The sequence below is a fragment of the Hordeum vulgare genome, chromosome 1H, assembly GCF_904849725.1.
Source record: "Hordeum vulgare subsp. vulgare chromosome 1H, MorexV3_pseudomolecules_assembly, whole genome shotgun sequence".
NCBI classification, from domain to species: domain Eukaryota; kingdom Viridiplantae; phylum Streptophyta; class Magnoliopsida; order Poales; family Poaceae; genus Hordeum; species Hordeum vulgare.
Window position 1 is genome coordinate 472096104 of NC_058518.1, and position 12731 is coordinate 472108834.

At 41.9% G+C, this 12731-nt stretch overlaps 2 protein-coding genes across 2 annotated transcripts; one reads left to right on the top strand and one right to left on the bottom strand.

Annotated features, from left to right (window-relative positions):
* Positions 1 to 1037: 1037 nt before the first annotated feature.
* LOC123446390 (protein PSK SIMULATOR 1-like) lies at positions 1038 to 9098 on the top strand. The gene is made up of 13 exons (XM_045123014.1): positions 1038 to 1193; positions 1312 to 1914; positions 2912 to 3237; positions 3623 to 3715; positions 3798 to 3888; positions 4499 to 4586; positions 5380 to 5477; positions 5642 to 5711; positions 6367 to 6467; positions 7713 to 7829; positions 7976 to 8052; positions 8140 to 8184; positions 8268 to 9098. The coding sequence occupies exons 2-13, from the start codon at positions 1615 to 1617 to the stop codon at positions 8797 to 8799; spliced, it is 1938 nt and encodes a 645-aa protein (XP_044978949.1). The 5' UTR covers positions 1038 to 1193; positions 1312 to 1614; the 3' UTR covers positions 8800 to 9098.
* A 130-nt stretch (positions 9099 to 9228) lies between these two features.
* LOC123446401 (DAR GTPase 3, chloroplastic) lies at positions 9229 to 12001 on the bottom strand. The gene is made up of 9 exons (XM_045123022.1): positions 11686 to 12001; positions 11400 to 11543; positions 11143 to 11259; positions 10913 to 11056; positions 10731 to 10817; positions 10276 to 10391; positions 9957 to 10138; positions 9734 to 9791; positions 9229 to 9643 (listed from the first exon to the last, which is right to left on the bottom strand). The coding sequence occupies exons 1-9, from the start codon at positions 11830 to 11832 to the stop codon at positions 9520 to 9522; spliced, it is 1119 nt and encodes a 372-aa protein (XP_044978957.1). The 5' UTR covers positions 11833 to 12001; the 3' UTR covers positions 9229 to 9519.
* Positions 12002 to 12731: the final 730 nt, after the last annotated feature.

Sequence of the window (12731 nt, forward strand, 5' to 3'; positions counted from 1 at the left end):
ATTGAACAAAAAATTACAAATTCAGAAAATGTTCATGAATGAAAAATTATCCTGAAAATCCAAGAACTGTTCGGGACTTAGAAAATAGTTTATTTATGCATAAATGTTCGATGATTCAAAAAATGTTCATGCATTTCAAAAAATATCCGTTAAATAAACATGTTCGTGAATTTTAAAATTTGTTCCACCAATTTTCAAAACAATGTTGATCCATTCTAGAAATGTTCGATGATTGAAGAACATTATTATAAAAATGTTCACAATTTTAAGAAAATGTTTGCAAATAGTATTTAGTGTTCATGAATTCAAAAAATGTTCTTAATTTTAGTATATGTTGAAAAAATTGTAAAAGTGTTCATGAATTTGAAAAATGCTCACGACTTGAAATATGTTCACAAGTTTAAAAACTGTTTATGATTTCATGAAATTAAGAGTAGTAGTGTATCTCGATGATGCAGTAGAATTTGATCATGATCATAGAAGATTATGAATTTTATTTCGTTGCAACGCACATGTCCTTTTGCTAGTTTAATACTCCATTCATCCAAAAATACCTGTCCTAGAGATGAATAAAATTGATGTATTTATAACTAAAATAAATCTAGATATATCCATTTCTAGACAAGTATTTCCGGACGGAGGAAGTAGTATAAATGTGGCACTTCTCCTTAAAAACGTTCCACCCGCAAAAAGGAAATTCAGATAATGCAAGGAATGATTTTCTTTTCCATTCCCCTGTGCCAATGCCACACAAGGAATTGTTTTGTGCCGAAGCAAAAGAGGTACTCCCTCTGTTCCGGTGTACATGACATGTGCATAGTTTTAGATCGTTAATTTAACTACTTAAATATATATTATATGTAATAAATAATATATCATTAGATTCGTACGGGATGTAGTTTTAAAATATGTATTTTTTATCATATATAATATATATTTAGTTAGTTAAATGACAATCTAGAACTACGCGTACGTCCTATACACTTAAACGGAGGTAGCAGGTTGTGTGTACACGTGACTGTGTGACCGTAGCAGTTGACCACGTGGACTCGGCTACTCGCGTGTCGCGTCTCCGCAACAGAGTAGCGGTAGCAGCCGCCCTCTCCCCCCCCCCCAAATCCGTCAAATCCCATCGCCGAGCCACGATCTCTGCGCCCCGCGGATTGCCGCGGCCCCCGGCCGATCCCCACCAGGTTCGTCTCCGCCGCTTTTCCCGCTCGGATTCCGCTACGACCCTCATGTTCTTTCTCCGGGAGAGGCGAGGAATTGGGCGTCGTTCCTGAGCCGTGCCGTTCGTTTGGTCTCTGGCAGGAAGGCGCTCGGTACATGGATTGGAGCTGCTGGGATCGTGCTGCGGCGTAAACCCTCGGTTCTGAGCCCGCCCGTCTCAGCCTGGTTGGTTTGGTCAGGTCTAGGTGGATTCAGTGGCCTGCCCCGTGGCTGGTTCCCGGAGAGGAGGTGATTGGGGGAATTCTGGAAGGTGGTGGGATTGGAGCCGCTAGATTGCTTTAACTCAGTGGAAGGTTGCAACGTAATACGCTATCATGGTGCATGGGAGGTGAGCAGTTGGGTTAGCATAAGGTGGGGATCAGGGGTTTTGTTCAGGAATTGGGGATGGGAGGCCTCTGCTCAAAAGTCTCAGCGGTAGACAAGTCGCCGAGCGACACCGCACTCGGCAGGAACCAGGTATTCGACCATGAGCCGGCGGTGCCGTTGAAGGAGGAGGAGAAGAAGTCGGTGTCCGAAGAGGCTGCGGCAAAGAGGGCGGAAGAGCAGCAGCAGTCTTTCTCGTTCTTGGAGAGCGTCGTGCCCGGCCTTGCTGTGTACAATGGTGCAGATGTTGAGCACACAGGGTCCAGGACACCACAACTGGCTCGGACACTGTCGCAGAAGGCTGGCTTGGGCAAGGCCAAGGTTAGAGGAATTGTTTTGCCGTTTCTTAATATATGAACAATTAAGCCGCACTGAACTGCATTTCCTTGGCAGTTAGCTTTTCAAACTAATTTTATGGTCCTTAAATTGTTAGATGGCGTTCCTGTTTAATTATATGCCTAGGCACCATCGATATTTTATCATAATAATATTAAGGAATAAATAGTCAGGTAGCTGTCTTACAAAGAATAGTTTTGCTTACTACTCATTTGCAACCTCACAAAATAAAGTGTCCATCTGATTCTAAAGACCCTTTTTCCCTTCTTTTAGTTGGTGCACATGTAGTTGAGTCTAATGAATGCATTGTATAAAATCCAACTGCAGTGGGTTGGGGCTGATGCATGTACTTCAATTTGGTTATATTTTTAGAATTTCATACTGTACTGTTTGCCGTGGATATTTTCTGATCTTTTCACGGTGTTGATATACCAAAGCAGGGAATTTTTAGAAATCCTAAGTTCTAACTTCCAAGTAAACACTTCAATGAGTATACAACACTCAACCCTGTTTAACAGTCTTGATTAATAATTGCGAGTGGTTTTCAGTGATATATAGTTGTGAGCTAAGTACTATTTACAATATTCTGTAGTTACTTTTAAATTATTTAATGCTGAGGAAAAACTCATATCATCTTACAAAATAAACCAAATATGCCAGATGCATGACTTCGCACATAATAAGCTCATCCTTCCTGGCTATGCAAGGTTGTTCCATGCAGGCAGCAAAAAATTCCTCAATTATTTTGGGCTTCTCGGGCTTAAATAGCAAAAATTGTCATGCTATGAAAATTATTATGCAGTAATAGCCAATAAAAGATGCAATTTCTGTGAGCTTTTCCTACTGCAAGGACCACTTTGTTTTTTTGCATTTAAATTAGGTGTACACTTGTCTTTGCTCTTTTCGAGTGTCCAGAGTGTTGATTCCATAAGACATTGTTAGGCTGCTTAATGGCTCCTTGCTATATTGATTATTGGAACAGGTTTCGGAAATGAGCATGATTTTAGGTAGAGCTAGCACTGCTGGACTTGGGAAAGCTGTGGAGGTTCTAGACACACTTGGTAGTAGCATGGCGAGTTTAAATGCTAGTAGTGGCTTTGTGTCAAGTTCTGGAGCAAAGGGAAATAAAATATCTATTTTGGCTTTTGAGGTGGCAAATACAATAGTTAAGGGTTCCAATCTAATGCGTTCTCTGTCAAATGCTAACATAAAGCATATAAAAGAAGTGGTGCTTCATTCCGAAGGTGTCCAACACCTGATATCCAAAGATATGGATGAACTACTTGAGATCGCAGCTGCTGACAAAAGGTAAGTGTTGAATCTACACTGCTTCATACTCCCTCCATTTTAATATATCTATCACTGGCCTCATGAGTGACCATTTCAAAATATACGACCATTGAAGTAATCGAGAATGCAGTTAATATCTCCATACTTTGCCTGTACTTTAATGCTTGGAAGGAATTAAGTGGTAGCATGTCATTTTATTGGGGGATGCATGATAATTTCTCATTAAATTTATCTTAGATTTAGTGCTACCTTTGTCTGTGCGTATGATAGGCTGATGACAGATATAGCAAAACAGAGGGAGTAGGTTCATTACTCCAGTTGAACTGTATTCACTATTCAGAGAACTTCAGCACAACCTTTATTTCATCTTCTTGTCAAGTGATTAATTGTTTGATTCCGACAGGGAAGAGTTAGATGTATTTTCAAAAGAGATTATTCGTTTTGGTAACCGCTGCAAGGATCCTCAATGGCACAACTTGGACCGCTACTTTGAAAAGTACAGTTCGTTTATATCCTTGTCTTTGGTAAAGGTGATCATTATAGGGTACTAACTTGTGTTTCACTGTTGCCATTCTTAGGTTGGCGTCAGAAAGAACTTCCCAGCATTCCCTGAAACGAGATGCCGAGACTGTGATGCAGCAGTTGATAATATGTGTTCAGTATACAGCTGTAAGGATCACCATGCTAATTTCACATGGTTTTTTAATAAGTTATTTGCATTATGTGCCGTTTTGATTACCTAAATTTTGCACCTCATCGTAACTGTGCAAATGAATTTAGCACTGAATGATGGCTACATGATGAATAAAATGTAGCATTATCTGTTGGCCATTTCAGTTGTCAATACTTTGTTTGAGTGGTCCATGATCAAATTTGTTGGGCTACTTGGATTTTTCTAGTAACTGTTGCATTGCTGCAAGCCTGCAAGTGCAAATAACCATGTAATGTACCCCTTCTGGTTTGAAATGTAAGGCTCAAACATGTTCAGTTTTGACCATCAATAAATGAACAGATCTCTGAAATTCCAGATTGGCCGCATGATATCAGTACTAATAGATTTGTCTTGAAAGCAACATTGTATTGTGATGGAAATTCATAATCAAACTGGTATCTTGTGGACCATGTAAATGCCCAAAACAACCTATATTTGTTTGGCTTTTGCTAGATGTCCATCTTTTGAACTCTGATATTATTTATGTTAGTTTTTTTACAACGTGAGTTATTCTTATTGATTTCACGTTATTGCCTTTGCTTCACTTATTTACCTTTCTCTCCTCAGGAATTATATCATGAGTTGCATGCATTGGATAGGTTTGAGCAAGATTATCGTCGTAAACATCAAGAAAATGATGACTTCAGTTCAACAGGTTATTTTTGTTTCTGAACTGTAGACCTGTTTGATTTATGAGGCCTAGCTGCACATTTTTGCATGTTTTTAGCTGGGTTCCTCCTGCTCTGTAACCATTTAAGAACTAGAACATAGGGTAATCATTATCCTATTGGATGCAGTCTTTGTCTAGGTTGTTCGTATGGTTCTTATGTTGTCTTTTTTTTTTTAAATCCAGTTGTCATTTATCGATTCTCTTAAAAATCATCCCTGGAGTAATTCCTTTTTGTGTGCATAGATTTGCACAATACAAGAACTTCTATGGTGCATGTGCATCTCAATGATTTGTGGGCCTTCCATTAGAAAACAGTCTTTAAGGATTGATATTTATCATTGGATGCCATTTATCTGTAAAACTCTAATCTATAGCTACATAAGAATCGCGAGTTAAGTTTGATCTGATCAGCCCAGACAGTCCAAGGACTGGTCCAATGATGAGAAAATATGTTGGAGCCTTGCACTATGATCACTCACACAGCATCACCCTCTTAATTCCAAAACTACTCTTAGTTTTCACCAACTAATTGCCCTTTACATCTTGACTGACCTTTGAAACTCTAGCATATTCACCCTGTTCCATTTGCACGCTGTTCTGTTGCGGAGGGTGCTCCCCTTGGCCCCTTCTCTTGGTTGCTTATGTCATTACATAATTCTTATGATATATTCCTCATCTCGGTTTCATATGTCAGTATGTATTCATGCAATATATATTGTGTAAAATGTGCATTGCAATGCTAGTGATGAACTAAAGGAAAACTTATGATTATTTGCAGGTGACAGTCTGCATATACTAAAGCAAGAAGTGAAGAGCCAAAGTAAGCATGTTAAAAGTTTGAAAAGAAAGTCACTTTGGTCCAAGAATTTGGATGAGGTCAGTAATACAGACTTTGCTATAATAAAATCTATTATATTAAGGGATGCTGGCTCTGGGAAGGCATTGGTTATGTTGTTGGTTACCACTTGATGTTTAAACTATGTAGATACTTTTATATCACCTCATGCTTCCAGATTTGAAGAAAACCACTCTCTTTGCAGGTGATTGAAAAGCTTGTAGATATTGTTCACTTCTTAGATCTGGAGATTTATGATGCCTTTGGTCGTGCTGGTATTGATCCTTGTGCTATCTTACAAAAGTGAATGTTGTTGCTAGTGATTATGGTGATTTGAAGGATCATATATATTCTTTGCCATAATCAACTTCCTCCACATATGTTTAAGAATACATTCTGATGTCTTTGGTTAAGTTTATCATGCAGCAAGTTTTTCTGATATTAGTCCCAGTTTTTTAAGGGGTTGGTTCTTTTACTTGGATAAATGATCCTCAGTTTTCTTGCATCCATATTAAATAAAGCTCTTACCGAATTTAGTTAGTTTGGCACCCTCATCCAAGCAAAGTTAATCCATCTTTATTGAGGTCATGCCCTGAACTTATTGGGAGGACAAGGCACATATGTGCCATGTTTAGTATAATTCAGTTCTTGGGTTTTTATAGCACCTTTTGAATATATGATCTGCACAGTGTATCTACTGTCCAATTTAATTGCATGGACTTGCTATGGTGTGTGCAATGATTTTTTTTTGGAAAATATGACTTTTGTGCATGCATGAACACACACTTTAACCTTCCAAAATGGCAATCTTAATTGTGTACCTCAATAGGTAATGTAAGTGTAGGCTGATCACATTGCTTATTATGAAATGTAATGAAACATCATTTGTTGTGGCAATGATTGAGAAGTTCCTACCCCTATTAACTGTAGAGAGTGAAGAATCACAAGAACCCGTGAAACGCCATATGAGATTGGGACCAGCAGGCCTTGCGCTCCATTATGCAAATATCATCAATCAGATTGATACACTTGTAAGTTAACACAACTGCAAATATCACAATTATTCTGCAATCACAGTAATATTTGCAGTTTCTGCCGTATCGCTAATACACAGATGTCTGTTTCAATTTAAGATTCTTATAAAATTAGCACTATTTCATAGTCTACACATATTGTGCAGCCACCCTTTGTTGTGGCTCATGCAATTCACCCATTTCATACATTTTGAGTTTGAAGTTAAAATACTGAAGGGTACTCTCTCCGTCCGGGTTTATTGGGCCTCGTAGCACCGCATGCACGTCCGCTCTTATTAGGCCCCTTTCTTCCGTTATTGTTCTAGTGATTAAGGGAAATCAATTCCCAGCCGTTAGACTTCTGCTGCATGCGAGAAAAGCAAGCTGCATGCAAGCTTTTTCTTTTGTAACTAGTGCTGCGCAATAACTGCCCCACTAATCCTAAGGGAGAGGGCAAGCCCCGACGCGCTGTTCGTTCTCCTAGAGAGGTTTACGCGTGCTAGGCTGGCCGATCCTCGTTGGTGGTTGTCCTCGCTTGAAAAGCTCGCCTGGTTACAACTAATCTGTCTTGGTACCTGCGTTTTGGTCCCAATAAACCCGGACGGAGGTAGTACTAGGACAATCTACATACTGCATCATCATCTTTTTGAGAATTTTTCATATGTTGAGCAGTGCCTTTTTGAGAAAACGGAAACCTGGTATTACAACATGACGCTTTTAAACACTAGGCACCACCTCTGCTGGTAGCAATGCCACAAGATCCCTCGTGCCTGCCATCACCCATTACCTGGCTTCTGCCTTGATCGTGTGAAGGAGGCGAACTAAGCTGAGTGGAGCATTATCGAAGATTATCGCGTTTTGATGCTTTGAGATGCACCATGCCACCAACATGATGGCAGATGGCATGCCCTTCTGAGCAGAGGTCGTGATGGAGTGGCATGTTTGTTGCCACGAGTCCACGAAATCGTCCCCTGCAACAGGGGGGTGGGGGTGCATACCTTTGATTGGTTCCAGGAGAGCACCTTGTGCCACACAGTGCGTGAAAAGGAGCTGCTGATGAGGAGATGAGCCATGAGCCATCGTCCTCAAAGGGTGATTGCATGGCATTTCTTGCGATATTTACAAGGATCATACTCAATTCCACTATCAGATGCTGGGAATTTGCCACAGCAACCACGTGCAGCACCTCATATTCGTGTTGTGATACATCCTTTGATTTGAATTTCTTTTGATATTTACTAAAAACGATTTGCCACTTGGCAGATTTCTCGGTCAAGCACCATCTCTTCAAACACGAGGGATAATCTATACCAAGGTTTACCGCCTACCATCAAATCTGCTCTCCGGCATAAGCTGCAATCTTTCGAAATAAAAGAAGAGGTATGCTACTGGAGGCTCATATTCGCTGCTACTACGAGTAGGTAGTTGTCAACCGCAATGCCTTGCTGTGGAATCGTGAATCATAATTCCTTTCTATGACGATGTATCTTATAACACCGGAACATGGTTGTGCTAAATGGATGCAGCTTACGACTTCTCAAATCAAAGCTGAAATGGAGAAAACTTTGCGATGGCTTGTCCCTATTGCCCATAATACGACTAAGTACTCTATTATCACATATGACCTGTTCTTTTTAATTACGAAAACTACCCGCATCTGACTGAGAGTGTGATTATCTGTTCATATCAGGGCGCACCACGGCTTTGGTTGGGTTGGAGAGTGGGCAAATACAGGGTTAGCTTATGACTACAATAATTTTGAAGAAAACTGACGAAAATAGAATTCCTCAAGAGTGTCAATCTTTTTGTTCTATGCAGATCTGAACTGAACTGCAAGCTATCAGGACAAATGGACTTGATCCGAATTGAGACACTGTATCATGCTGAGAAGGACAAAACTGAAGCACATATCCTTGAGCTTGTCGTGTGGCTTCATCATCTCATCAGTAAATCCAGAGCTGCCAATGGAGATATAAGGTCTCCTATCAAATCTCCTGTCCGTTCATCGACACAAAAGGGTCATACAATTAGGTTGCAGCTGGACCCAGCGAACAATTCATCGCCGATTCTTACACCAGAGGACCAGGATATGCTAAGGTGTGTCAAGTACAGAAAATTCGTCCCTGGGATAAGCAAAAGTCAAGAATTCGACACGAAGTCGAGGCATGACAGACACAGCAGATTGTGCAAGAGCAATAGCCATTCGCCAACCAGTGGCAACAGGAAAGATCTGCTACCATTTAGGAGGTTCTCCATGCTCCCTGTCATAGACTTCGAGATTGATAGGACAAAGGCTTTGGATTTAATTGACAGGCTTGATGGTCTGGAAATTCAGTCAGAAATCAACTGAAAAGAAACGTGAATGAACCTGGATACAGCGTAGTCATCTTTTATCCTGAAACCCATAGCTCTGGCAAGGATGTAAAAAGCTGGTGTTTATCTACAGGCTACAGCGAAGCCACCCGACCGAGGTGAAGACCGAGCGGTATGCCAATTTGATGGCACCGAGGGTAACTGGTGGTAGCAAACATTGTATCATATACCATGTTTTGAACAGAAGAGCGGAGTTATTGTAAAAACTATCTAATGTTTAGTTGCTTGTATAAAAACACAAGTTTTGAAGAAAATAGGATATCTGTGTTGTGAATATACATGGCCCGCAAATTCCAGTGCTTGATGAATTGTATAACAACATAGCATTTTGAATGTAGATTCAAGGCTGATCAAATCTCACCAAAGTAGCCATGGGTCACCGAAAGTGTGAGCAAGCATTTAATTGTGCAGAATTGGAATCAAGTTCCATTTATCCATACTTATTCTGTAACAGCTTACAAATATAGAGTTGACTAACTTTCACATGCTAATACATATCCAGCTCAGACCTCTAGATAGTCATGCAACTACATGGCAGTTTCCGATGTGCCGTCAGACTTGTGATTTAGGGTTATAGATTCCTCATTCCACACATAGGTTGAGGTCCAGAGAAATTGTCCTATCATTGCGCTACAAAGGACATTGTGATCAACGTGCGTCGTGAGTATGATCTCTGGTAAAGTGTTGTGTTTATTGTTCATGTTGGAGGTCTCTCCAAGGCAACCCAACCAAATCTGCCTTTCCGGAAGTCGGACAAGATGCGGAAAGCTGCTTGGGTGGTATCTCCATTGAACAAGTGGACTGAGAGCTTCGTGACAAACCTGTAAAATGTCAACTATGGTATAAGAACATCGGCTCAACTCCAAAAGTTCTAATATCATGTCAAAGAACTACAGTTGATCGAAACATACAATTTGCCGCAGTCACTGTCTACATCGATCTTGTATCGTTTTCGAAATGCCTCAGAACCTGTTTCACACAAACATGTCAGTAACGATTTTGATTCGCACCTGCACTTGATGTTGGAATGGCATGTAGAATTTTTATTTATTTATTTTGCAACTGGACAGAGTATACAAGACGTAGTACGGTCAAAACATAATATGATGATCACTATATTGTTAGACCACTCACCAACAGCCGGATGTCTTAACAATATCTGCACAAGAATGGCTGCCACATCAGCAAAATCATATGATCTTTCTCCGATATCATCACAGATAGCAAGCTTAAGAGCAGCTGTCTGATCACTAATTCTCATTGGCAATATTCCAGGCGAGTCTAACAGCTCTAGATCCTTCCCAAAACGCACCCACCTGTTTGATGTCAGAGAAAACATCACACTATTTCCTACTAAGAGAAACTACAGTATGTGTGTACAATAACTAGCAATGTTTTCTAGGAACAACAACTAGCAATGTTAAGACTACAAGTATGCAATTGAGTAACTCACTTCAGTTCTCTTGTGACACCTGGTCTAGGTGCTGCTGGACACATTCTTCGTTTTAGCAAGCGATTAATCAAGGAAGATTTACCAACATTTGGATATCCAACAATTCCAGCCCGAACCTTCAAACAAAAACAAGGTACAACAGAAACAATGTATAAGGTAAACAGATCTTCATTATCTGGATGGTTACTTAAATTGAAAAGGGATAAAAAAATATTGACTTTACACAAGTCTGCCAAATAATGTAACTAACAAACCAATGACATTACACAAGTCTTCCAAACAAATCTAACTGCGGCCTATATGAAACCAAAGTTTTTCAGAGTTCAGAACGGATGCACGCAAACATTACTTCTATGATATTGTGTTGCACATGTCCCTCTTCTTACGGAAAAGTTCCAGAAAAAACTATTTGCATGTATGGAGAAAAAAACAACAACACAAATCAATTGGGTTACCGGACGAGGAAGCAATCCCTTTTCTCTTCGCTTTGTGTTCACAGTAGATGCTGCTGATTTCGCCATTCTTCCTAATTTCATCGTACCCTGACCACGAACGGGGAATTGGTATACTACATCAGGGCATAAACCAGAACATATCTGACCAGTTGGCGACAGAGATCACATAACGGCTATCTTACCATGCCCAGCTGTCCATTTGAGTAAACAACTTTGATACCCTGACTAGAAAAGTAAGTCGCCCATGCATTTCTGTCGTCGGCCGACACCATGTCCTCGCGGTTCATCACTATGATCCTTCTCCGGTTGCCTAGCCAGGAATCCATCTGATCATTGAAACCATGTCTCAGCAATATCCAAAGCCACTGCTCCTAGTCTAGAAACAAACACGAGAAACCGCCAAAACGACTACCTTAGGATGGGTGGTGGCCAAGGGAATTCTAGCATCCCGGACCTCTATGACGACATCCATGAGCTTTAGCTGCCCTTTCAGTTCCTTCTCTGTTTTTGCAATATGGCCAGGATACCACTGCAAGGTGCAAGATAGCCATGAGAAAAAAAAGCGCGCTGAACATCAGCTGGTTTTTACAGGCTACCCGGAACTGTTACGACCGTTGAGCATACGTGTAATGACTGTTAATTCCACAATGAAGCACACCTGATATATACCTGCACCGGGCGCAGGGATCTGGTCCAGTACTGCAAATCGGCGTCCAAGGTCTCCCAGAAGACGTCTTCTTTGGACTCCTCGTCGGCGTATCGTGAGAGGCCTAGCCTCTCCTTCTCGTACAGACCCAGCAGTGTGTCACCAAGCTAATAATTCAAGGTAATTCCGTCAGCAAAGCAACTAAATTTTCACCATTTCAACTGATAGTCATAATTTCTGTAAGAAGTATCCATAATTCTGTGTTTGATTATCTACAGGCAGCGAATCCACAAAGCAGGAGCATCATACCACGGGAGGTGTCGCCGACGCCGCCCTCGCCGTCGCCGCTCGGCCATGCTGTCGCCGGAACCGGAGCGACGGCCGCGCGGGGGAGATGTGCGGGCGCACGGCTGGGCGGGAAGGAGCGGCGGGGAGGCGGCGCGTCGGGAGGAGCATTAGGGCGGCTGGTGGCGGGGTGGAAGGACGCCGGCGAAGTAGGGCGGAGAGGGCTCGAGCTGAGCTTGGTGGCCACTGTGTGCAGCGAGGGCGAGAGACCGACGGCCCAAACCTTATCTCTCTCGCTTATCTTTTTTCTTTTACTACAAATCACCGCTGGGAATCTCTCGTGCTTATTCTCAAGTCACCTCCACCTGGGTTTAATGGATCAGGAACCTCCACTTTTCCAGTGAAACGGCCATCCTCCTCAACGGCGTCCCCGTTAACTGGATCTCCTGCAAGAACGGCCTCAAGCAAGGAGACCCCATCTCCCCGTATCTCTTTTTAATTGTCGCCGACCTTTTGCAACGTCTAATCATTCAGGCCTTCATTTCTTATGATTTCTGTCATCCAATCTATCCACACAGACACCCCACCATCTTTCAGTATGCCGACGACATTCTTATCATTGCCCATGCCTCTTCCTCGGCTGCCCAAAAACTTAAATTCCTCCTCGACGACTTCGCCCTAGCTAAAGGCCTAGCCATCAACTTCCATAAGACAACCTTCATTCCCATCCATACTAACGCCCTGTTGGCTAGAAACATCGTGGAAACCTTCTCCTGTGCTCTCTCCGCCTCCCCTTAGATGTACCTAGGCCTATCGTTGTCTTCCACGAGGCCTCCCGCCGTCGCCTTCGAACCGTTAGTGCAACGCTTCCTCAAATACCTGTCCGGATGGGCTGCCCGCCTCCTTTCTAGGGGTGGTCGTCCTACCTTAGTCTTCGCTACCCTCGATGCTCTCGCCACACACTTCATGCCGGTTTTCAAACTCCCAAAAAAAGGTTATCAAAAGGTTAGACGCGATTCGACAGGGTTGCCGAGGAGACGTGCTCGGGAGCCAAGTGCCTAATCGCTTGG